General features: G+C 42.6%; 1 protein-coding gene across 6 annotated transcripts in view; it reads left to right on the forward strand.

The window, feature by feature from the left end:
- Positions 1–25120, forward strand: part of ripor3 (RIPOR family member 3) — a 73665-nt gene that overhangs the window by 29269 nt on the left and 19276 nt on the right. For 4 of the 6 annotated variants that reach the window (XM_041888835.2, XM_041888836.2, XM_041888834.2 and 1 more), the window contains 10 exons: positions 10148–10300; positions 10595–10673; positions 11344–11367; positions 11456–11509; positions 12707–12856; positions 13666–13729; positions 13834–13877; positions 14505–14630; positions 15434–15579; positions 22644–22773. In XM_041888835.2, the coding sequence (XP_041744769.1) occupies positions 10148–10300; positions 10595–10673; positions 11344–11367; positions 11456–11509; positions 12707–12856; positions 13666–13729; positions 13834–13877; positions 14505–14630; positions 15434–15579; positions 22644–22773 (970 nt within the window). Of the gene's footprint in view, positions 1–9893; positions 9933–10147; positions 10301–10594; positions 10674–11343; positions 11368–11455; positions 11510–12706; positions 12857–13665; positions 13730–13833; positions 13878–14504; positions 14631–15433; positions 15580–22643; positions 22774–25120 lie in introns of those variants that run through there. The other 2 variants (XM_041888838.2, XM_041888837.2) reach the window with 2 other exon arrangements.

Genomic DNA, 25120 nt, shown 5'->3' on the forward strand with positions numbered 1-25120 from the left:
GATTTATTAACCATTATTTTGACAGGGTGTCATGTTGAGACCATGTCTCTTTTACAGATGAGGCCTGTATCAAATATACACATCAATACACATCTATATACACATCAAAATACACAAAATGTAAAACACAATCATATAAAACAAACACATTCTTCAGTAAAAAGGTCCTCATTCAACCTTCTGAATTGCCCCAGAGGCACCAATGCTTCCAATTTAAGAGAGCTTTGGATATTATTCAAAGGTGCAAAGAAACTACAATCAGATTTACCTAACTCAGTGGAGATCGAAGGGATCTTCAGTGTTAGCCATCCCTGAGACCGGGTCTGGCAGCTCGTACGTCTGTAACAATGAAGTAAGGTACGGCGGATGTTTATGAAAGTCAAGATAAACAAAAAGAGTGCAATGCATCGATCTACGAGACTTCAAAGAGGGCCAGCCTACTTTCTGATACAGAAAGCAATGATGTGTACAGAATCTGTCGCCCGTAATAAAGCGTAGTGCGTTGTGATAAACTATTTATCAAAGTTACTAAGTTCATTGTGCTCGGGCGAACAGCATCTGACGGTGGTCCTCCTACATTGTTATTATTAGTGGGACTTGCAAAGCAAATGTCTCAGTTTAAATCTTTGTCATACTTCTTATTAATAAGGCTTGCAAAGCAAGATTCCCCACTTTAAAACTTCAACATACTTCTTCTTCTTATTTTATTATTATTATTTGTAATGTTACACCTCCTACAACGTTAAAGCTTTAAAACGTGCTTGTATACAGCTTTTTTATGTATTTTATACCTTGTAGACCTTTCTTGAAGTCAATGACCAAAAGTGCCCTCTTTGGCCTCATGGGTGGAATGTTATTCATATTTCTCATAATTTCATAATTAATAAAGATTATTTCAAAAAGCCAGACAAAAATCAGATGTTTCAATGTCAAACAGTTTTGTTATATTTCAGTCTTCTGTGATGTATATAAAGTGTAATATTGGGATGCAAACTCAAAATTGAATACATTTCAACTCTATATCTGACATGGTACAGGTGTCTTCTTTTTTTAAAGCCCATAACCATGTGTGTGAGGTGTATACTTTTGTTTCAAAGTAGATTTGCTTAAGACTACCAAGAATCACTCTTTGTGACCCAGTTCCAAGATGGCGTAGCAGTGCGGTCGCTTTTATTTTTCGTCCTGTGTAAATATCCCGTTTCTTGTTTTTTTTGTCTATATTTCTCAATTTTTTACTTTCATTCTTTAACTAAATATACTTTCCTGCAACCCGCCTCACCCAACGTGGAAAGGATTCTATTATTTCTCTATAACTTTCATCAAGAACCGTAAGCTGAAAATAGTGGCTACCTGTTATTAGTCACCGTTAGCGTCTTCACCATTGTCCGTGGCCTACACTATCCACCAGCCAGCTCTAGCTCTAGCCTGGACAATTCGTCGGCCAGTCTGCACAGCGTGCTATCGACCCAGCGTGCTATCGACCCAGAGCTTATTGGACTTTCTGCCGGAATCACTGGACCCTAGCGCCGGATCATCACAACCAGCTAGCTAGCTGCAACCTGTTGTTGGCTGATTACCATTACCATTGCCCTATAGCAAGCACCAGTTAGCCTTGAGCTAGCCTCAGGCCCATCTCCCGGCTATCTACCTCTCTGTCAACCGGACGGGACCTCCTAGTGTTGACACTGAGCCCCGCCGATCCAACACGACTGGTTTGCCGACGAAATAGTCTGATGTGGTTTCAACAGGCTTCCCGTTGCGACGACCACGAAGATCCATCTGCCAGCCCCGGCCCGCTAGCACACGCAAACTACAACTGTGCTCCCTGCTAGCTGTGCTGAAGCACCAATTTGAACTGCTCTCGGACTCACATATTGCTGTTCACTGGACCTTATGATCACTCAGCTGCACAGCTGATGCCTGCTGGACTGTTCCTTTACACGGTACCCTGTCCTGTTTATTCTGTTTAGTCTTAGCCCAAACGTTATCGCTATTTCCAGTTGTGTCTTAGCTCTCTCTAATAACACATGTGACTGCTTTATGCCTCTCTCCCATGTCAATTATGCCTTGCCTATTGCTGTTTGGGTTAGTTCTTATTATACAATTTCAATGTAGAACCCCTAGTCCCTCTCAAACTGCCTCATATAGTTCCTTTGTTCCTCCCCCCATACACGCCGAGACCGGCTCAATCGATGCCTCCAATGACGCTATCTCTTTCATTGTTACCCAACGCTTAGGGTTACCTGAACTGTACTCATATCCTTCCATATCCTTTTCTGTACATAATGCCCTGAATCTTTTCTACAACGCCCGGAGAACTGCCCCCTTTATTCTATGTACCCAACGCACTAGAAGACCAGTTCTTAAAGCCTTTAGTCGTATCCTTATTCTAGTCCTCCTCTGTTCCTCTGGTGATGTAGAGGCTAACCCAGGCCCTGCAGCCCCCAGTATCACTCCTACTCCCCAGGAGCTATCATTTGTTGACTTCTGTAACCGTAAAAGTCTTGGTTTTCTGCACATAAATATCAGAAGCCTCCTTCCTAAGTTTGAGTTATTCACTGCGTTAGCACACTCCGCCAACCCTGATGTTCTAGCAGTGTCTGAATCCTGGCTTAGGAAGGCCACCAAAAATTCTGAAATTTCCATCCCCAACTATAACATTTTCCGTCTAGATAGAACTGCCAAAGGGGGTGGAGTTGCAATCTACCGTAGAGATAGCCTGCAGAGCTCCATCATACTATCCAGGTCTGTGCCCAAACAGTTTGAGCTTCTACTTCTAAAAATCCACCTTTCCAGAAATAAATCTCTCACTGTTGCCGCTTGCTACAGACCCCCCTCAGCCCCCAGCTGTGCCCTGGACACCATATGTGAATTGATTGCCCCCCATCTATCCTCAGAGTTCGTACTGCTTGGTGACCTAAATTGGGATATGCTTAACACCCCGGCCATCCTACAATCTAAACTAGATGCCCTCAATCTCACACAAATTATCAACGAACCTACCAGGTACAACCCTAAATCCGTAAACATGGGTACCCTCATAGATATCATCCTGACTAACTTACCCTCTAAATACACCTCCGCTGTCTTCAACCAGGATCTCAGCGATCACTGCCTTATTGCCTGCGTCCGTACCGGGTCCGCGGTCAAACGACCACCCCTCATCACTGTCAAACGCTCCCAAAAAACACTTCAGCGAGCAGGCCTTCCTAATTGACCTGGCCCAGGTATCCTGGATGGATATAGATCTCATTCCGTCAGTAGAGGATGCCTGGTTGTTCTTTAAAAGTAATTTCCTCTCAATCTTAAATAGACATGCCCCATTCAAAAAATACAGAACTAAGAACAGATATAGCCCCTGGTTCTCCTCAGACTTGACTGCCCTTGACCAGCACAAAAACATCCTGTGGCGTACTGCATTAGCATCAAATAGCCCCCGCGATATGCAACTTTTCAGGGAAGTTAGGAACCAATATACACAAGCAGTTAGGAAAGCAAAGGCTAACTTTTTCAAACAGAAATTTGCATCCTGTAGCACTAACTCCAAAACGTTTTGGGACACTGTAAAGTCCATGGAAAATAAGAGCACTTCCTCCCAGCTGCCTACTGCACTGAGGCTAGGAAACACTATCACCACCGATAAATCTACAATAATCGAGAATTTTGCTACGGCTGGCCATGCTTTCCACCTGGCTACCACAAACAGATCACCGACCATTTCGAATCCCACCGTACCTTCTCCGCTATGCAATCCGGTTTCCGAGCTGGTCATGGGTGCACTTCAGCCACGCTCAAGGTCCTAAACGATATTATAACCGCGATCGATAATAGACAGTACTGTGCAGCCGTTTTCATTGACCTGGCCAAGGCTTTCGACTCTGTCAACCACCGCATTCTTATTGGCAGACTAAATAGCCTTGGTTTCTCAAATGACTGCCTCGCCTGGTTCACCAACTACTTCTCAGATAGAGTTCAATGTGTCAAATCGGAGGGCCTGTTGTCTGGACCTATGGCAGTCTCTATGGGGGTGCCACAGGGTTCAATTCTTGGGCCAACTCTTTTCTCTGTGTATATCAATGACGTCGCTCTTGCTGCTGGTGACTCTCAGATCCACCTCTACACAGACGACACCATTTTGTATACATCTGGCCCTTCATTGGACACTGTGTTAACAAACCTCCAAACGAGCTTCAATTCCATACAACACTCCTTCAGTAGCCTCCAACTGCTCTTAAACACTAGTAAAACTAAATGCATGCTCTTCAACCGAACGCTGCTTGCACCCGCCCACCCGACTAGAATCACTACTCTAGACGGGTCTGACCTAGAGTATGTGGACAACTACAAATATCTAGGTGTCTGGTTAGACTGTAAACTCTCCTTCCAGACTCACATTAAGAATCTCCAATCCAAAGTTAAATCTAGAATCGGTTTCCTATTTCGCAACAAAGCCTCCTTCACTCATGCTGCCAAACATGCCCTCGTAAAACTGACTATCCTACCGATCCTTGACTTCGGCGATGTCATTTACAAAATAGCCTCCAACACTCTACTCAGCAAATTGGATGTTGTCTATCACAGTGCCATCCGTTTTGTCTCCAAAGCCCCATATAATACCCACCACTGTGACCTGTACGCTCTTGTTGGCTGGTCCTCACTACATATTCGTCGCCAAACCCACTGGCTCCAGGCCATCTATAAATCACTGCTAGGCAAATCCCCGCCTTATCTTAGCTCATTGGTCACCATAGCAACACCCACCCGTAGTCTGCGCTCCAGCGGGTATATCTCACTGGTCATCCCCAAAGCCAACACCTCCTTTGGCCGCAATTCCTTCCAGTTCTCTGCTGCCAATGACTGGAACAAATTGCAAAAATCTCTGAAGCTGGAGACACTTATCTCCCTCACTAACTTTAAGCATCAGTTGTCAGAGCACCTTACCGATCACTGCACCTGTACACAGCCCATCTGAAATTAGCCCGCCCAACTACCTCATCCCTATATTGTTATTTATTTTGCTCATGTGTACCCCAGTATCTCTATTTGCACATCATCTCTTGCACATCATTCCAGTGTTAATACTAAATTGTAATTATTTTGCACTATAGCCTATTTTATTGCCTTACCTCCATAACTTGCTAAATTTGCACACTGTATATTATATGTATTTCTGTTGTATTTTTGACTTTGTTTTGTTTTACCCCATATGTAACTCTGTGTTGTTGTTTTTATCGCACTGCTTTGCTTTATCTTGGCCAGGTCGCAGTTGTAAATGAGAACTTGTTCTCAACTGGTTTACCTGGTTAAATAAAGGTGAAATAAAAAATAAAAAAATAAATAATTTTTTTTTAGCCAACTGCAGTAAAAGGTAAATTATTAAGCTTTTTGTCCTTCACTTTGTCCATCCAATCTTACAGCATTTCCTCATCATTCTAAAGGCCCCATTGCGACATCATCCCTTCCAACATTCCATTCTCTGTAAATGCAACAGTGCAACTTTTGACACAAATCAGCTACTTTGACCACTTTTCCAAGAACTTACACAAAAAGTATACAGTGCATTCGGAAAAGTATTCAGATCCCTCGACTTTTTCCACATTCTGTTACGTTACAGCCTTATTCTAAAATTGATTAAATAGTTTTTTCCCTCATCAATCTACACACAATACCCCATAATGACAAAGCAAAACAGGTTTTTAGAGAATTTTGCAAATGTATAGAAAAAAAACTATTTACATAAGTATTCAGACCCTTTACTCAGTACTTTGTTGAAGTACCTTTGGCAGCGATTACAGCCTCAAGACTTCTTGGGTATGACGCTACAAGCTTGGCACACCTATATTTGGGGAGTTTCTCCCATTCTTCTCTGCAGATCCTCTCAAGCTCTGTCAGGTTGAATGGGGAGCGTCGCTGCATAGCTATTTTCAGGTCTCTCCAGAGATGTTCGATCAGGTTCAAGTCCGGGCTCTGGCTGGGCCACTCAAGGACATTCAGAGACTTATCCCGAAGCCACTCCTGCGTTGTGTTGGCTGTGTGCTTAGGGTCATTGTCCTGTTGGAAGGTAAACTTTCGCCCCAGTCTGAGGTCCTGAGCGCTCTGGAGCAGGTTTTCATCAAGGATCTCTCTGTAATTTGCTCCGTTCATCTTTCCCTCGATCCTGACTCTCAGACCCTGCCGCTGAAAAACATCCCCACAGCATGATGCTGCCACCACCATGCTTCACCGTAGGGATGGTGCCAGGTTTCCTCCAGATGTGACACTTGGCATTCAGGCCAAAGAGTTCAATCTTGGTTTCATCAGACCAGAGAATCTTGTTTCTCATGGTCTGAGAGTCTTTAGGTGCCTTTCGGCAAACTCCAAGTGGGCTGTCATGTGCCTTTTACTGAGGAGTGGCTTCTGTCTGGCCACTCTACCATGAAGGCCTGATTGGTGGAGTGATGCAGAGATGGTTGTCCTTCTGGAAGATTATCCTATCTCCACATAGTAACTCTGGAGCTCTGTCAGAGTGACCATCGGGTTCTTGGTCACCTCCCTGACCAAGGCCCTTCTCCCCCGATTGCTCAGTTTTGCCGGTTGGTCAGCCCTAGGAAGAGTCTTGGTGGTTCCAAAGTTCTTCCATTCAAGAATGATGGAGGCCACTGTGTTCTTGGTGACCTTCATTGCTGCAGACATGTTTTGGTACCGTTCCCCAGATCTGTGCCTCGACACAATCCTGTCTCGGAGCTCTACGGACAATTCCTTCGACCTCATGGCTTGGTTTTTGCTCTGACATGCACTGTCAACTGTGGGACCTTATATAGAAAGGTGTGTGCCTTTCCAAATCATGTCCAATCAATTGAATTTTCCACACATGGACTCCAATTAAGTTGTAAAAACATCTCAAGAATGATCAATGGAAACAGGATGCACTTGAGCTCAATTTCGAGTCTCATAGCAAAGGGTCTGAATACCTATGTAAATATGGTATTTCAGTTTTTTATTTTTAATACATTTGCCAACATTACTAAAAAACTGTTTTCGCATTATGGGGTATTGTGTGTAGATTGATGAGGATTTTTTACAATTTTCTTTTAGAATAAGGCTGTAATGTAACAAATTGTGGAAAAAGTTAAGGGGTCTGAATACTTTCCAAAGTATTTTTTAAACAACTGACATTTTTACCACTTTCCCAACAAGTTAGACAAAAAGTCCACTTCTCTGCAATTCAAATTTGTCGACGGAACATACATTCTCATTATAAAGCTTTCATGGTGAAGATGAGTATGAGAAAGATTTCCACTCTCTGTAAAGAGAAGAGCGGGTTGTACGTTGATCCTGCTGCTCTGATTGCATAGAGTTAAGCTGTCTCCGTTCACTCACTTCATATTTCACCCGATCACGTCTCATCGCACTTCTTTCTGTTTTCACACGCAACAACTGTAGTTTAGACACTGACCACAACTACTGACCACAACCATACAACTACTGACCCAAACTACTGAACCACAACTACTGACCACAACCACAAAACTACTGACCACAACCACACAACTACTGAACACTACTACTGACCACACAACTACTGAACCACACAACTAATGACCACAACCACACAACTACGGACCACAAATACTGAACCACACAACTACTTACCAAAACTACTGATCACTACTAACCACAACTTCTGAACAAAACTACTGAAAACAACCACACAACTACTAACCACAAAACCACTGAACCATACAAGTTATGACCACAATTACTGACCACAACCACTGACCACAACCACAAAACTACTGACCACAACTACTGACCCCAACTGCTGACCACAACCACACAACTACTGACCACAGCTAGTGACCACAACCACACAACTAATGATCACAACTACTAAACCACAACTACTGACCACAACCACAAAACTACTGATCACAACTACTGACCACAACTACTGACCTCAAGTACAGACCACAACCACAAAACTACTGACCACAACCATACAACTACTGACCCAAACTACTGAACCACAACTACTGACCACAACCACAAAACTACTGACCACAACCACACAACTACTGAACACTACTACTGACCACACAACTACTGAACCACACAACTAATGACCACAACCACACAACTACGGACCACAAATACTGAACCACACAACTACTTACCAAAACTACTGATCACTACTAACCACAACTTCTGAACAAAACTACTGAAAACAACCACACAACTACTAACCACAAAACCACTGAACCATACAAGTTATGACCACAATTACTGACCACAACCACTGACCACAACCACAAAACTACTGACCACAACTACTGACCCCAACTGCTGACCACAACCACACAACTACTGACCACAGCTAGTGACCACAACCACACAACTAATGATCACAACTACTAAACCACAACTACTGACCACAACCACAAAACTACTGATCACAACTACTGACCACAACTACTGACCTCAAGTACAGACCACAACCACAAAACTACTGACCACAATGACTGACCACTACTGACCACAACTATTGACCACAGCTACTGACCACAACCACACAACTACTGGCCACAACTACTGACCACAACTACAGACCACAACCACAAAACGACTAACCACAATGACTGACCACTACTGACCACAACTACTGACCACAGCTACTGACCACAACCACACAACTACTGACCACAAATACTAAACCACAACTACAGACCACAACCACACAACTACTGACCACAAATACTGAACCACACAACTACTTACCAAAACTACTGACCACAATTTCTGAATAAAACTACTGACCACAACCACATAACTACTAACCACAAAACCACTGAACCATACAAGTTATGACCACAACTACTGACCACAACCACTGACCACAACCACAAAACTACTGACCACAACCACACAACTACTGACAACCACTACTGACCAGGTCAATACTGCAGGGACAAAAGAACCTGCAACACAACCACACAACAACACAACTACTTACCACAACTAGTGACCACAACTACTGACCACACAACTACTGGCCACAACTACACAACTACTGACCACAACTGGCACCGTCATAGGATGCCACCTTTCCAACAAGTCAGTTCATCAAATTTCTGCCCTGCTAGAGCTGCCCCGGTCAACTGTAAGTGCTGTTATTGTGAAGTGGAAACGTCTAGGATTTCCTGCAATTTGAGTATCAGAACGTGCCGATGCACTTCTGGTAAGGATGCTTTAGTGAAAAAGTGTTGGACCACGCAGTTGGACAATTTTAATTGGCTGAGACGGCATTTGTTATATAATTATCTGCTCAGCTGTCCGTCCTCAACATCGTAGCTAATTTGGCCAGGTTAAACTATGAGAGAAGCTAGTAGCTAGCCGTTTTAGACCAATGGTTTAAACCATGGTCTAAGCAAAAGTTCACAAGTATGGCCCCAAAGTGTCTTAATAGGGCCATAGCCATGGTAGCCAAAATAATGGGCAACTGGTCCTGCCCAGCATTTTTATACATAACCCTAAGCGTGATGGGATGTTAATTGCTTAGGAATTGCTCAGGAACCACACCTGTGTGGAAGCACCTGCTTTCAATATACTTTGTATCCCTCATTTACTCAAGTGTTTCCTTTATTTTGTCAGTTACCTGTACATGTAGTTCACTACTCCCCAAAACTGCCGATAAATATGTAGATTGTGTCTTCCAGGATGTGTAAACTAATCTATGACATACATGGACATTCAGCACATATTTGACATATCATAAATACCTCAGTAATTAGAATACATTGGGTGTGCCCCAAATGGCACCCTAATTCCCTATATGAGTGTTTCCCAACTCCAGTCCTCGAGTACCCCCAACAGTACACCTTTTTGTTGCAGCCCCGGACAAGCATACGTGATTCAACATGTCAACTAATCATCAAGCCCTCAATGAGTTGAATCAGGTGAGTTTGTCCAGGGCTACAACAAAAAGGTGTGCTGTTGGGGGTACTTGAGGACTGGAGTTGGGAAACACTGCCCTATTTAGTGCACTACTTTTAACCAGGGCCCATAGGGCTCTGGTCGAAGGTAATGCATTATATAGGGAATAGGGTGCCATTTGAGACGTAACCATCACTGTGTGTAAATTCTTGCCTTCTTCATCCTCTCCTCCATACAGGGTCTCCTCTTTACAGAACTCTCTTAGATCCAAGGCCCTGCCGGGGAAATCTAGCAGGGTGCATCCCTCTCCCAGTCGGATGGGAGCCAGTATCTGGGGACAGCAACCTGAGCAGGTGGTCCGGATATTCCAGGCCTTACGGAAAGGCCTCAAGTAAGTAGCAACTCCAATCATATTAATGTCCAATGGAGTAGACTAGAGTGAAGTTGCCTCTAGTCACCGACCTAAGATTTTGTGATTTCCCCTTTAATTGGTAGTGGGGAAAGCTTGGGGGAACATAAGCTGATCTTAGATCTGTGCATCAGGGCAACTTCTACACAGAGCATCTCAAACAATCAAAGTACTTTGTGAGCCACTCAGTGTCGCTGTTAATTCAGAAGTCTCATGTACTGCACCAATCAGCATCATGCACAGTGCTTGGTGGCTGATATTGAGCTTTGTTGGCAGGGAGTATCTAGATGGCCATCAGACAGAGATGGACTTCCTGTCCTCCCAGCAAAGAGACACCAAGAGGAACTCCAGACTGGTGAGTATACAGTAGTCGAGGCTGGTGGATGGGAAAATGGGAAGGATGGGTTCATTGCAATACACTCCTAGAAAAAAATGATAATTTGTTTGTCACCATAGGCGAACCATTTTTGGGTCCAGGTAGAACCCTTTAGTGGTGAAAAAGGTTATACTTAGAACCTTTTAGTGGTCGTAGAACCTTGTATTAATGAAAACGGTTCCACTTGTAACCAAAAATAGTTATTTTCAGAGGGTTCTCCTACGGGGACAGTTGAAGAACCCTTTATGGTTCCAGTTAGCACCTTCTTTTCTAAGAGTGTAATGAGTGGAACTGCAGTAAACACATGGGAAAGAAAGTTGTGTGGTCATACAATGAGCCAGTCCTCCCAATTTCTCCCTCCAGCAGCCTCCACTAGTACACAGTGCAATCCCAATGAATCATTTAGGCTCTTTCTCAACAGTCTTCTCTCAATTTCTCACGTCTACTCTTCTCGCCTCCTCAAAACACAATGGAGCAGAAGATCTGAGGTTCCTCCTCTAGGATCTCTCACTCCAATAGGGTTTGAGAAATAGGCCAGGAAAGAAAATGTGAGGAATCAAGAAAAAACTTTTAAGACATACCCTTTGTATCGAGTTCATAAAACATACAGATCTCCCAGATATAAACCTATACATTCCTCTGTTTTCAGGCTTTTCTGTATGATTTGGAGAAGGTGAGTTTCTGTTTTTTGCCACTCTCTTATTCTTTTTCAAATGGTCAAAATGAGTCATAAAATGTACCACCTGATTTTGCGATGTCAGGAGATCCGAGCTTTGGAGAGATACATAAGAAGACTGCAGTTCCAAATCAGCAAGGTAACAACTTCCATAACTTTCCTTAGGCATATTGCTGGTGTTATTATTGAACAGACATCACACTGAAGAGATGACAGGAAAGTTATGATAACTATAAGTCAGAGGAGCAGTGGTTCAGTTTCGAAACCATGCTGTCTGCGGTATACATGCATGCCAGGGTCAGCAGCACAAACCGCTAGACCACAAAGGCCACACTTCTATGATCTCTACAGTGGCTTGCGAAAGTATTCACCCTCCTTGGCATTTTTCCTATTTTGTTGCCTTACAACCTGGAATTAAAATAGATTTTTTGGGGGTTTGTATCATTTCATTTACACAACATGCCTACCACTTTGAAGATGCAAAATGAAAAAATAACAAACAAGAAATAAGACAAAAAAACAGAAAACTTGAGCGTGCATACCTATTCATGGTCCATGAGTTTTGGTGGGCGGCCCTCTCTTGGCAGGTTAGTTGTGGTGCCATATTCTTTCCATTTTTTAAATAATGGATTTAATGGTGCTCCGTGGGATGTACAAAGTTTCTGATATTTTTTTTATAACCCAACCCTGATCTGTACTTCTCCACAACTTTGTCCCTGACCTGTTTGGAGAGCTCCTTGGTCGTCATGGTGCCGCTTGCTTGGTGGTGCCCCTTGCTTAGTGGTGTTGCAGACTCTGGGGCCTTTCAGAACAGGTGTATATATACTGAGATCATGTGACACTTAGATTTCACACAGGCTGACTTTATTTAACTAATTATGTGACTTCTGAGGGTAATTGGTTGCACCAGATCTTATTTAGGGGCTTCATAGCAAAGGGGGTGAATACACGCACCACTTTTCCGTTATTTATTTTTTATCATTTTTTGAAACAAGTAATTTTTTTAATTTCATTTCACCAATTTGGACTATTTTGTGTATGTCCATTACATGAAATCCAAATAAAAATCAATTTCAATTACAGGTTGTAATGCAACAAAATAGGAAAAACGGCAAGTGGGATGAATACTTTTGCAAGGCACTGTAGGTCTATGTAGTCCCAATCCTGTCTCCACCACAGTCAAACACTGAGGGATTTTCCCACCAGCCAATGTGCATCGATGCATCAAGAAGAATAACACCATGTGGGAGCAACAGCCTCATAAATAACTCTCAACGACAGAGGGAGGGCAAAATGGCTGCCTGTTTACATTTACATGGCAACGTGTGGTTTCCAGGTGGAAGAGCTGTACGAGACTTACTGTATCCAGTGGCGTCTGTGTCAGGGAGCGGTGAACATGAAGAAGGCCTTCTCTCTATCACCCTCCTCACGGGCTTCCAGAGAGAGCCTGCTGGAACTCAACCATAACCATCGCCAGAGCCTGGAGGTATTGCGGTCGGGCGCCACACAACTTAATTTACCTCAGCAATTTCATGGGTTCTCTCACACACCAGGTACACAGATCCTCTGGTCAAACGTGACCTTCGGTCGCCATGTTTATAACAGACGGGTGGGTATAGGTCATAAATAGACAACCAAAAGCTCATTCATCTTCCCGTTTCATGAGTTAATTCACACATTGTATGCTCAGTAGCCAACCGCTGACCCCTCGTCTTAAAGGCAGTGGTGAAATGTGCACCCGCTGTTTCTGTGTTTACGAGTCTGGAGTCACAGGTCACTGATGGACACCTGAAGGCCCATTACTCTTCATATTTAATGGGTTCTAATACACCCCATAATTCTATGTACCATTGGCAGAGGGAAGGTATGGGTCACACGTGAGCTAGCATAACCCCACATACCACTGACATAGTGTGGAGGTATGGTTCACAGATGGACTATGAATCTCCCATTTATCTTCTCTTATCATGGGTTCTCACACACAGCATTGCAGTATAAGACTATACTATCTATAAGACATATTAAAGTGTACTTTAAAGGATTTATAAGTACTTTATAAACAGGTTTTATTCGTTTATAGATAGTTCAAATATAGATGATAAAATAATAATAAAGAATTGACAAACTACCTATAAATACTTAATAATGTTAACCTTTGTGTAAAGTGTTACCAAGGCATTATAAGTCTCTGATTATGCAGACAACAGCTATAGGTCCAGTTAGATCAATAAATAAATGGTGAAAATGAAGTACAGTAGCAATCCACTGCTGATCATAACCTACACATATTTTCAGGATATGTGTGTCATGGAGGGGGAGTTGGAGATTCTCTTGGGAGAGCTTCACATCAAAATGAAAGGTAAAACATATGTTCAAGGTTCATCATTCCAGTGTAATTGAATACAAAAAATGGCACACATCAATGGCAAGCTTCAACTGTATCTGAAAAATATATTCCAACAGGATTGATCGGCTTCGCTCGACTATGCCCAGGCGACCAATACGAGGTGAGCTTCTCTATCAAAACATATCACAGTGAAAAACGCTCTGAGGAACCACAACTGAGGAAAAAGAATCAGGCAGCGGCCGAAATAGCACCCTATCCCCTATAGCACTAAGGATCCTGGTCAAAAGTAGTGAGCTTTTTCGCAGGGCTTGAGGCGTCATTACAGACCCGGGTACGATTCCAGGCTGTGTCACAGCCGACCGTGACCGGGAGACCCTTGAGGCGGCGCACAATTGGCCCAGCGTCGTTCGGGTTAGGGTTTGGCCGGCCGGGATTTCCTTGACCCATCGCGTGCTAGCGACTCCTTGTGGAGAGCCGGGCGCCTGCAAAGTGACTTCGGTCGCCAGCTGGACGGTGTTTCCTCCGACACATTGGTGTGGCAAGAAGCAGTGCGGCTTGGCAGGGTCGTGTTTCGGAGGACGCATGGCTCTCGACCTTCGCCTCTCCCAAGTCCATAGGGGAGTTGCAGAGATGGGACAAGACTGTAACTACCAATTGGATATCACAAAATTGGGGAGAAAAAGGGGTAAAAGTCATAAAAAATAAAAAGAACAAAAATAATGCGCTTTATAGGGAATATGGTGCTATTTGGGACACAGTCTCAATGATTTATGCTTTTTCCATCCAGGTTGTGATCCGTCTGGGGAGGCAGAGGTGGAAGATCCGGGGCAAAATCCAGACAGATGATAGGCAGTTGTGGGATGTGGAGGAGATGATCTTCCTCGCTCACATCCACGAGAACTTTGATATAAAGGTGAGCTTTTGGGGGCGGCTTCCCAGACACAGATTCAATCTAGTCCTGGACTAAAAAGCTTGCTCAATTGAGAATCTGTATTGAAAGTGGCCCTAAATCCGGGACTAGTCTTAATCTGTGTCCAGGAAACTGGCCCCTAAAGATTTAGACTGAGCTGCGTCTCAATTGACAGTCTAACTCATACATAGTGTATAACCTTTGACTGGAGCGACATAGGGTCACATAGTGTCACTATACGGTCTGGTCAAAAGTAGCGCAGTACAATAGAAGTAATAGGGTGACATTTTCCCTGTGGAAACTTCATCCAGGCACAGCAGGATCACACATGACAGTACATTCAGATGCTCTCCGGGTGCAAGCCAGCGACCCACACACCAGTGTAAATGTCATATCCTGTCAGGGACGACCATGTGGGTAGTGATGACAAGCTTATTCCTGTCTTTTGTGTGCGGAAGCACAGTGGCATACAGTGCATAATGTGGATTAAGTTACATTCTCTGTGGAAGGGGAAAACAGCATCCCTTCTGTGAAAGAGATATGAAACCCATTTTCTGGCTAAGTGAGGTATCCTTACAAAGGACAAAGGGATTTCCAGTCAAACTAAGTCTAATTGAAGTTGCAGACGTTCGAAGCTTGAAACAGCAGTCTTCAAGTGCATGATAATACACCTTAAAAACAAACAAGTAAATTGCTTTGAATGAAAAGGATGAAGAAAGAAAAAAGTCTACACCTGAAGAATGAGGAGTAATAGATTATTGACCTTGTGTGACGTTTCAACTGACCAATCATGTGTCTCTACTCAGGTAACAGAGGTCAAGGGCCTGGGCTCCCTGCTGGTTGGCATGGTAATGTGTAAGAGTGCTGACTTCTTCATGTCTCGACCCCAGCTCATGGTAGTGGACATCACTGAACTAGGCACCATCAAGCTCCAACTAGAGGTGGTGTGGAAGTAAGTACACCACTTGTTTCAACCGCTAGCCATTTGAAAAATAGTTTACAAGATGTATATTTATATGCAGAGTACGAATTATACCGTGACATTGGGGGGGTCTCTATTTTTTTTCAAAGGTTCAGGTGAATGCACGAAAAACATGTATGGGCCTAATAGTAAAGACATGTATTTTAACGGTAAACATGTATTACCTTTAAATGTGGCATGAACACAACCAGTCATGTTTTCATCTGATTGTCAAACAAATCACTTCAAAAAGTAGGCTACCTGCTCACGTTCGTCCACTCCAAAAATAATTCCAGCATCCAAACAGTGCACTGTGCACCAGCCATTTGATGAATGGAAAGAGACATCTGTTACAAAACACCAAAAAGTGTAATTACATTAGCAGATTCTCATTAGGTCAACACTCTTGTAGCCTACATTTTGAACTGTTTAAAAAAAATTAAAAAAAACTTGGGACACCTGAAAAGGGGCTGGAATACGGGACGCAAATACAGTTGTGTCTGTCCCGAGCTCATCAGCACGGGAAATTGTGAGGGCCCAGTTGCTGCCTATAGACATAGACTAGAAATCACTGGCCACTTTAAGAAATGGAACACTAGTCCCTTTAATAATGTTGACATATCTTGCACTACTCATCTCATATGTATATACTGTATTCTATTCTATAATATTCTACTGTATCTTAGTCCATGCCGCTCTGTCATTGCTTGTCCACATATGTATATATTCTTAAATTCCATTCCTTACTAGTTTTGTGTGTATTTGGTATATGTTGTGGAATTGTTAGATATTACTGCACTGTGGGAGCTAGAAGCACAAACATTTCGCTACACCCGCAATAACATCTGCTATACACGTGTATGTGACAAATACAATTTGATTTGATTTGAAAAAAAATTGCACGTTTGCTAGCGAATGCTCAAGACAGACAGAGATGCAGACAGGCGGATTAGAGAGATGAATGTGATTGAAAGAACCTGAACCAACTGTCACTGGTTTAAACCATGACAGAGAGGTGGGGGTGTTTGTTTAATTCAGAATAAACTTTTATTTTCATATTTGGATCAGTATCAGTACACTGCTTATATGGTTATGGTTATAGGGTGCGGAATTATTCCTGATTATACTGAGAAACTAGTGGTGACGTGAGCAGCTAGGAAGGGGAGAAGGGGAGAAGGGACCTACCTCCCTTGTGGTCCTCTGTAGCTCAGCTGGTAGAGCACAGCGCTTTTAACGCCAAGGTAGTGGGTTTGATCCCTGGGACCACCCATACACAAAAATGTTTGCGCGCATGAGTGTAAGTCGCTTTGGATAAAAGCGTCTGCTAAGTGGCATTATTATATTATTTATTATTACCTTTGTGAGAATTCAAAACAGTAAAACATTAAAATATCTTCCTTATAAATAAAATACGAAAGTGAAACTAGGCTAAAACTAGGCCCTGGAGTTTTTCCTGTTCAGGTCACATGATCAGGGAAATCTGCTGGTTCTTATTTATAGGTCATAGGTCATAGGTTTAGAAGTTGTGTTTTTTTTCTCTGAGAATTGAACGAACGAAGCATGAATTAGATCAATAGAATGATATTTGCAGCTGCTATTCAGACAGTGCTAAACCGATTTAGATAATTTAGGCATTTTTCTCTGCCGGTTTTTCATTCATTCCTAAGAGAGGGGGGACTGAAACTGACTGAAACGCAGACCAGACAATTACTGTACCTTCTTCTAACATGACCCAGCTGTGAAGAACAGCTGATCCTACACAGACTACAGACCACATCATCCATCCCCTTCCATGGACACACACACACACACACACACACACACACACACACACACACACACACACACACACACACGCACACAAATGCTCTGACCTTGCACTACGACAGATCAGATTACAGTTGGTATACAGACTCCAGGTGGAGGACATTTCATGGTTTCTCTTCACAGCGCTGGTAGATTAACCAGATCCTAAACCTCGGCCATCAATAACTGCCTTCTGATTGCTCCTCCATTTTGTCATGATGTTTTTCTGACCTGCTTTCTCACACTCAGCACACCAGCCATATAAACTACCTTTTGGTTTACTCTGAGAATTAGTTACACTAAAGATAACTCAATAAGCTCTGCTCTTTGCAGTGAAATATGGAGTACCCAGCTAGCACATTTTGTTCCTTGGAAGTTGTGGGAACGTACATTTTTGGTTTCCCATTGGTTCTGGGAACATAGCCATACGTTTCCTGACCTGTAAAACGGATCATTTTTTTAACGTTCTGAGAATGGAAGGGAAAAAGCTGCCTGTTCTGGGAACGTTAATGCATTTGGGCAGGTAGCGTTCTCCTGGCATTTGCCATACCCAGATTCGTCCGTCGGACTGCCAGATGGTGAAGCGTGATTCATCACTCCAGAGAACGCTTTTCCACTGCTCCAGAGTCCAATGGCAGCAAGCTTTACACAACCCCAGCCGACACATGGCTTTGCTCATGGTGATCTTATGCTTGATGATTTTTACACGCTAAACCGTTGTTGCTCCTAGACGTTTCCACATCACAATAACTGCACTTACAGTTGACCGGGCAGCTCAAGCAGGGCAGAGATGTGATAAATTAGCTTGTTGGAAAGGTGGCATCCTATGATGGTGCCACATTGAAAGTCACTGAGCTCTTCGGTAAGGCCATTCTACTGCCAATGTTTGTCTATGGAGATTGCATCGCTATGTGCTCGATTTTATACACCTGTCAGCAACGGGTGTGGCTGAAATAGCCAAATCCACTAATTTGAAGGGGTGTCCACATACTTTTGTATATATAGTATATGTATTCAATACGGAAAATGTCAAGAACTTTGAAAGTTTCTTCAAGTGCAGTCGCAAAAACCATAAAGCGCTATGATGAAACTGGCTCTCATGAGGACCGCCACAGGAAAGGAAGACCCAGCGTTACCTCTGCTGCAGAGGATAAGTTCATTAGAGTTACCAGCCTCAGAAATTGCAGCCCAAATAAATGCTTCACAGAGTTCAAGTAACAGACACATCTCAACATCAACAGTTCAGAGGAGACTGCTTGAATCAGGCCTTCATGGTCGAATTGCTGCAAAGAAACCACTACCAAAGGACACCAATAAGAAGAAGAGACTTGCTTGGGCCAAGAAACATGAGCAATGGACATTAGACCGGTGGAAATCCGTCCTATGGTCTGGAGTCCAAATTTGAGATTTTTGGTTCCAACCGCCGTGTCTTTGTGAGACGCAGAGTAGGTGAATGGATGATCTCTGCATGTGTGGTTCCCACCATGAAGCATGGAGGAGGAGGTGTGAGGGTGTGGGGGTGCTTTGCTGGTGACACTGTCTGTGATTTATTCAAGGCACACTTAACCAGCATGGCTACCACAGCGATACGCCATCCCATCTGGTTTGCGCTTAGTGGGACTATCATTTGTTTTTCAACAGGTCAATGACCCAAAACACACCTCCAGGCTGTGTAAGGGCTATTTGACCAAGAAGGAGAGTGATGGAGTGCTGCATCAGATGACCTGGCCTCCACAATCACCCGACCTCAACCCAATTGAGATGGTTTGGGATGAGTTGGACCGCAGAGTGAAGCAAAAGCAGCCAACAAGTGCTCAGCATATGTGGGAACTCCTTGAAGACTGTTGGAAAAGCTGGTTGAGAGAATGCCAAGAGTGTGCAAATCTGTCATCAAGGCAAAGGGTGGCTACTTTGAAGAATATAAAATATATTTTGATTTGTTTAACACTTTTGTTGCTTATTACATGATTCCATATGTGTTATTTCATAGTTTTGATGTATTCACTATTATTCTACAATATAGAAAATAGTCAAAATAAAGAAAACCCTTGAATGAGTAGGTGTCCAAACTTTTGACTGGTACTGTATATGTAAGTGTGAGTTAGCTAGCACGCTCTAATTGTAATGGTCGCATTAGCTCCCTGCTAATTCACAGTTATCTCCATGCTAACAGACGAACCACGAATCTACAGCCATCAACATACTGTTGTTCTGCACATCTTATGTGCTTCCTTGTGTCTATCGTCAGATACTTATATTTTATTTTATTTTGTAATCTTTTGTCATTGTAATGATATTTGATTACAAATACCCCAGTCTGATATTGACATGCAAGTGATGAATTACGAATCTACAGCCATCAACATACTGTTGTCCTGCAAATCTAATGTGCTTGTGTCTATCGTCAGAATAAACACCAATCGACTGGGATCACTGGCTGGACAGTCATTTCTTTAAAAACACAAAAGAGTTATGAAGTACGATCACATTTGTTACACTAGCATGCCATGTTTTTTTAACTCATAGATAGCTGTTCATTTTAAGTCCATTCAAACAGACCCCATTTCAAAGGAAGAATTTCAAAGTGTATAAGGCCTTTTTACTCCAGCTGATGAATGTTGTATCTCGACACCGCAGAGACATTTTGGGACAAAATGGCCATCGTCTTCTTGACTCTGTATCCAATTGGTTAAATTATATTCCCTTTTTGTTAGATCAGGTGTGGTCAATTAGTGGGCACACCTGAGCACACTTAACAAGATAGAGGATATAGAGAGTTTTGTTGATGCTGAGAATGGAATGTATATGTTTCTAAATAACATTCTTAGAACATTCTTTGAGCATTACTAATGTTTTCTTGTGGTTCTTATGGACATGACTTCAAATAGTACCATGAGGAAACCTGCAGAAAACTTTATGCTGAAGTACTGAAATTCTCAAAGAAGAAAATTGTTTCTTAATGTTCTCAAAACAATTTGAAAATATTACTTAAAATAGAACCATAAGGAAAACTGTGAGAAACATTATGCTGAAGTGCTGATTTGATTCTCACAACATTATGTACTAGTTGGGTATCCTGTGTTGTGGGAAGGTCGTATGCAAATTAATTCATAGGACAACCACACACTCACCAAGCTCTAAGAAATATGTCGTATTGACCAAATGCAGATCTCTTTGTATGTCTCACTGTTTAAGCTGTACATTGGACACGGATTAACCGAAAATGTTTTTAAAAAGTGTTATTTTTTACAATTCAAATAGCCGATGAAATAGACTAATTAGATCAACACTTGTTTGTTCTTCAGTTCAACCAACAAACAGTTTAATGCCTGTTACATACAGTACCAGTCAAAAGTTTTAGAACACCTTCTCATCAATCAATCAATCAATTTTATTTTATATAGCCCTTCTTACATCAGCTAATATCTCGAAGTGCTGTACAGAAACCCAGCCTAAAACCCCAAACAGCTAGTAATGCAGGTGTAGAAGCACGGTGGCTAGGAAAAACTCCCTAGAAAGGCCAAAACCTAGGAAGAAACCTAGAGAGGAACCAGGCTATGAGGGGTGGCCAGTCCTCTTCTGGCTGTGCCGGGTGGAGATTATAACAGAACCATGCCAAGATGTTCAAAAATGTTCATAAGTGACAAGCATGGTCAAATAATAATCAGGAATAAATCTCAGTTGGCTTTTCATAGCCGATCATTAAGAGTTGAAAACAGCAGGTCTGGGACAGGTAGGGGTTCCATAACCGCAGGCAGAACAGTTGAAACTGGAATAGCAGCAAGGCCAGGCGGACTGGGGACAGCAAGGAGTCACCACGGCCGGTAGTCCCGACGTATGGTCCTAGGGCTCAGGTCTCTCAGTTGGCTTTTCATAGCCGATCATTAAGAGTTGAAAACAGCAGGTCTGGGACAGGTAGGGGTTTCGTAACCGCAGGCAGAACAGTTGAAACTGGAATAGCAGCAAGGCCAGGCGGACTGGGGACAGCAAGGTGTCAGCATGCCCGGTAGTCCTGACGTATGGTCCTAGGGCTCAGGTTCTCAGAGAGAAAGAGAGAACGAGAGAATTAGAGAGAGCATACTTAAATTCACACAGGACACTGGATAAGACAGGAGAAGTACTCCAGGTATAACCAACTAACCCCAGCCCCCCGACACATAAACTACTGCAGCATAAATACTGGAGGCTGAGACAGGAGCGGTCCGGAGACACTGTGGCCCCATCCGAAGAAACCCCCGGACAGGGCCAAACAGGAAGGATATAACCCCACCCACTCTGCCAAAGCACAGCCCCCGCACCACCAGAGGGAAATACACATGTGGAGATCATCTGTTCACCCACACCGCGTCTCACAAAGACACAGCGGTTGGAACCTAAAATCTCCAATTTGGACTCCAGACCAAAGGACACATTTCCACCAGTCTAACGTCCATTGCTCGTGTTTCTTGGCTTAAGCAAGTCTCTTCTTCTTATGTGTCCTTTAGTAATGGTTTCTTTGCAACAATTCGACCATGACGGCCTGATTCACACAGTCTCCTCTGAACAGTTGATGTTGAGATGTGTTTGTTACTTGAACTCTGTGAAGCATTTATTTGGGCTGCAATTTCTGAGGCTGGTAACTCTAATGAACTTATCCTCTGCAGCAGAAGTAACTCTGGGTCTTCCATTCCTGTGGTGGTCCTCATGAGAGCCAGTTTCATCATAGCGCTTGATGGTTTTTGTGACTGCACTTGAAAAAACGTTCAAAGTTCTTGAAATGTTCCCTATTGACTGACCTTCGTCTTAAAGTAATGATGGACTGTTGTTTCTCTTTGCTTATTTGAGCCGTTCTTGCCATAATATGGACTTGGTCTTTTACCCCCCCCTCCTACCTTGTCACAACACAACTGATTGGCTCACACGCATTAAGATGGAAAGAAATTCCATGAATTAACTTTTAACAAGGCACACCTGTTAATTGAAATGCATTCCAGGTGACTATCTCATGAAGCTGGTTGAGAGAATGCCAAGAGTGTGCAAAGCTGTCATCAAGGCAAAGGGTGGCTATTTGATTTGTTTAACACTTTTTTGGTTACTACATGATTCCATATGTGTTATTTTGTTGTTGTTGATGTCTTCACTATTATTCTACAATGTAGAAAATAGTAAAAATAAAGAAAAACCCTTGAATGAGTAGGTGTGTCCAAACTTTTGACCGGTAGTGTACATTCTTTCTCTCTCTCTTCCTCCCTCCCTTCCTTCCTCCCAAGTCCGTTTGACAGTGGGGAGATGAGGCCAATCACCACTGCATCCAGCAGGCAGTCCATCCACAGCAGGAAGGGCTCGGTGTACAGCTGGACCCCTCCCAACACACCCAGCTTCACTGAGAAATACTTCATAGTGAGTGACCCAGAGATAGCCTCGTCCCATACTGTATGTGCTATAGCTTCTATCCTTCGCTGTAATGCTATTGTATGCTATGACAATGAACAATAGAAGAGTTGACCACTTTGGAAATAATAACTGTATTTAATGCTTTCATGTGTTATCCTCTGGGATTGGGACTGTACAGGTGTTGGATCTTAATTTTACCCCTTTTGTCACAATAGGAAAATAATACTGCAGCAGGAGGATTTGAATAGCTGAATAAATATTTAGAATCACCGTCAAGGGGCAGCTGGAAGCGGTGTTTGTATACAATGCAGTACCGTACCTACATTGTACCTTATTTACATTTTAGTCATTTAGCAGACACTCTTATCCAGAGCGACTTACAGTTAGTGCATAATTATTATTTTGTTCATACCCCCTGTGGGAATCGAACCCACAACCCTGGCGTTGCAAACGCCATGCTCTATCAACTGAGCTACATCCCTGCCGGCCATTCCCTCCCCTACCCTGGACGACGTTGGGCCAATTGCATGCCGCCCCATGGGTCTCCCGGTCGCGGACGGCTACGACAGAGCCTGGATTCGAACCAGGATCTCTAGTGGCACAGCTAGCACTGCGATGCAGTGCCTTAGACCACTGTGCCACTCGGGAGCCTTATGTAGGCTACGTGCAAGCTACAGCACGTCTCGTGTGAATTCTTATGTGGATTATAATAAATTGACATATTTGTAGGGGGTAGATGTATTTTTTGTCAGGGAAAATCTGTTTTTTTCTGTCAATTGCTTTATTATACTGTATGTTGAAGGCAAGCAATAGGCAGAATAAATGATTGGTTTCCTCAGTGCCTGTGTGGTCCAGTGGTTACAGCCACTGACCCTGGCACACATATGCCAGGCACACATACAGTGGGGAAAAAAAGTATTTAGTCAGCCACCAATTGTGCAAGTTCTCCCACTTAAAAAGATGAGAGAGGCCTGTAATTTTCATCATAGGTACACGTCAACTATGACAGACAAAATGAGACAAAATAATCCAGAAAATCACATTGTAGGATTTTTAATGAATTTATTTGCTAATTATGGTGGAAAATAAGTATTTGGTCAATAACAAAAGTTTCTCAATACTTTGTTATATACCCTTTGTTGGCAATGACACAGGTCAAACGTTTTCTGTAAGTCTTCACAAGGTTTTCACACACTGTTGCTGGTATTTTGGCCCATTCCTCCATGCAGATCTCCTCTAGAGCTACTACTGTGGCAATTTAGCCAACACATTGTATGAATGGAAACTGTTTATGTTATCCAAAAGTGTCTGGTATGGTCATTTGTTATCAAGATCAGGGGTAAAATATCCCTGGACTGTTCATATTTTAAATGTGTAACTAAATCAAGTCAATCAAGTTATTTGTGCCAAAAGGGCATGGCCCGGAATCAAACCAACAGCGACACAGTAGGCCTATACAGTATGTTCTAGACTACCACTAGACTACCCCAGGCCACAATTGAACTCAATTTTGACCTTATCATATACATTAGCGCACGTTAGCTCAACCGTCCCGTATACGGGACACCGATCCCGTAGAGTTGTTTTATGTTGTTTTAATTTTAAAATTTTAAAATTTTAATTTTATTCTTTCTTTACTTAAAAAATTATTTTTGGTGGGGTAGATCAGCTTTAATATTGCAGATAGATTGTAACTTCCATCAATGTAATTGTCTGCATCACTTCCAATCCCCCATGTTTTTTTTCTCGCAAATATATATATATATATATATACAACAATACACATACGGAAGCACAGTTCCCGCTCAGCCCAGTCAAAACTGTTTGCTGCTCTGGCACCCCAATGGTGGAACAAGCTCCCTCACGACGCCAGGACAGCGAAGTCACTGACCACCTTCCGGAGACACTTGAAACCCTAACTCTTTAGGGAATACCTGGGATAGTATAAAAGTAATCCTTCTATCCCCCCCCACCCCACCCCCACAAAAAAATAAAAATAATAATAATAATAACAATAATACTAATAATAATACTTTTTAAAAAAAGATATAAAAAAAAAAAAAAAAAGATATATATATATATACAGTGGGGAGAACAAGTATTTGATACACTGCCGATTTTGCAGGTTTTCCTACTTACAAAGCATGTAGAGGTCTGTAATTTTTGTCATAGGTACACTTCAACTGTGAGAGACGGAATCTAAAATAAAAATCCAGAAAATCACATTGTATGATTTTTAAGTAATTAATTTGCATTTTATTGCATGACATAAGTATTTGATACATCAGAAAAGCAGAACTTAATATTTGGTACAGAAACCTTTGTTTGCAATTACAGAGATCATACGTTTCCT

Source organism: Coregonus clupeaformis, chromosome 10, assembly GCF_020615455.1.
Source record: "Coregonus clupeaformis isolate EN_2021a chromosome 10, ASM2061545v1, whole genome shotgun sequence".
Lineage (NCBI taxonomy): Eukaryota > Metazoa > Chordata > Actinopteri > Salmoniformes > Salmonidae > Coregonus > Coregonus clupeaformis.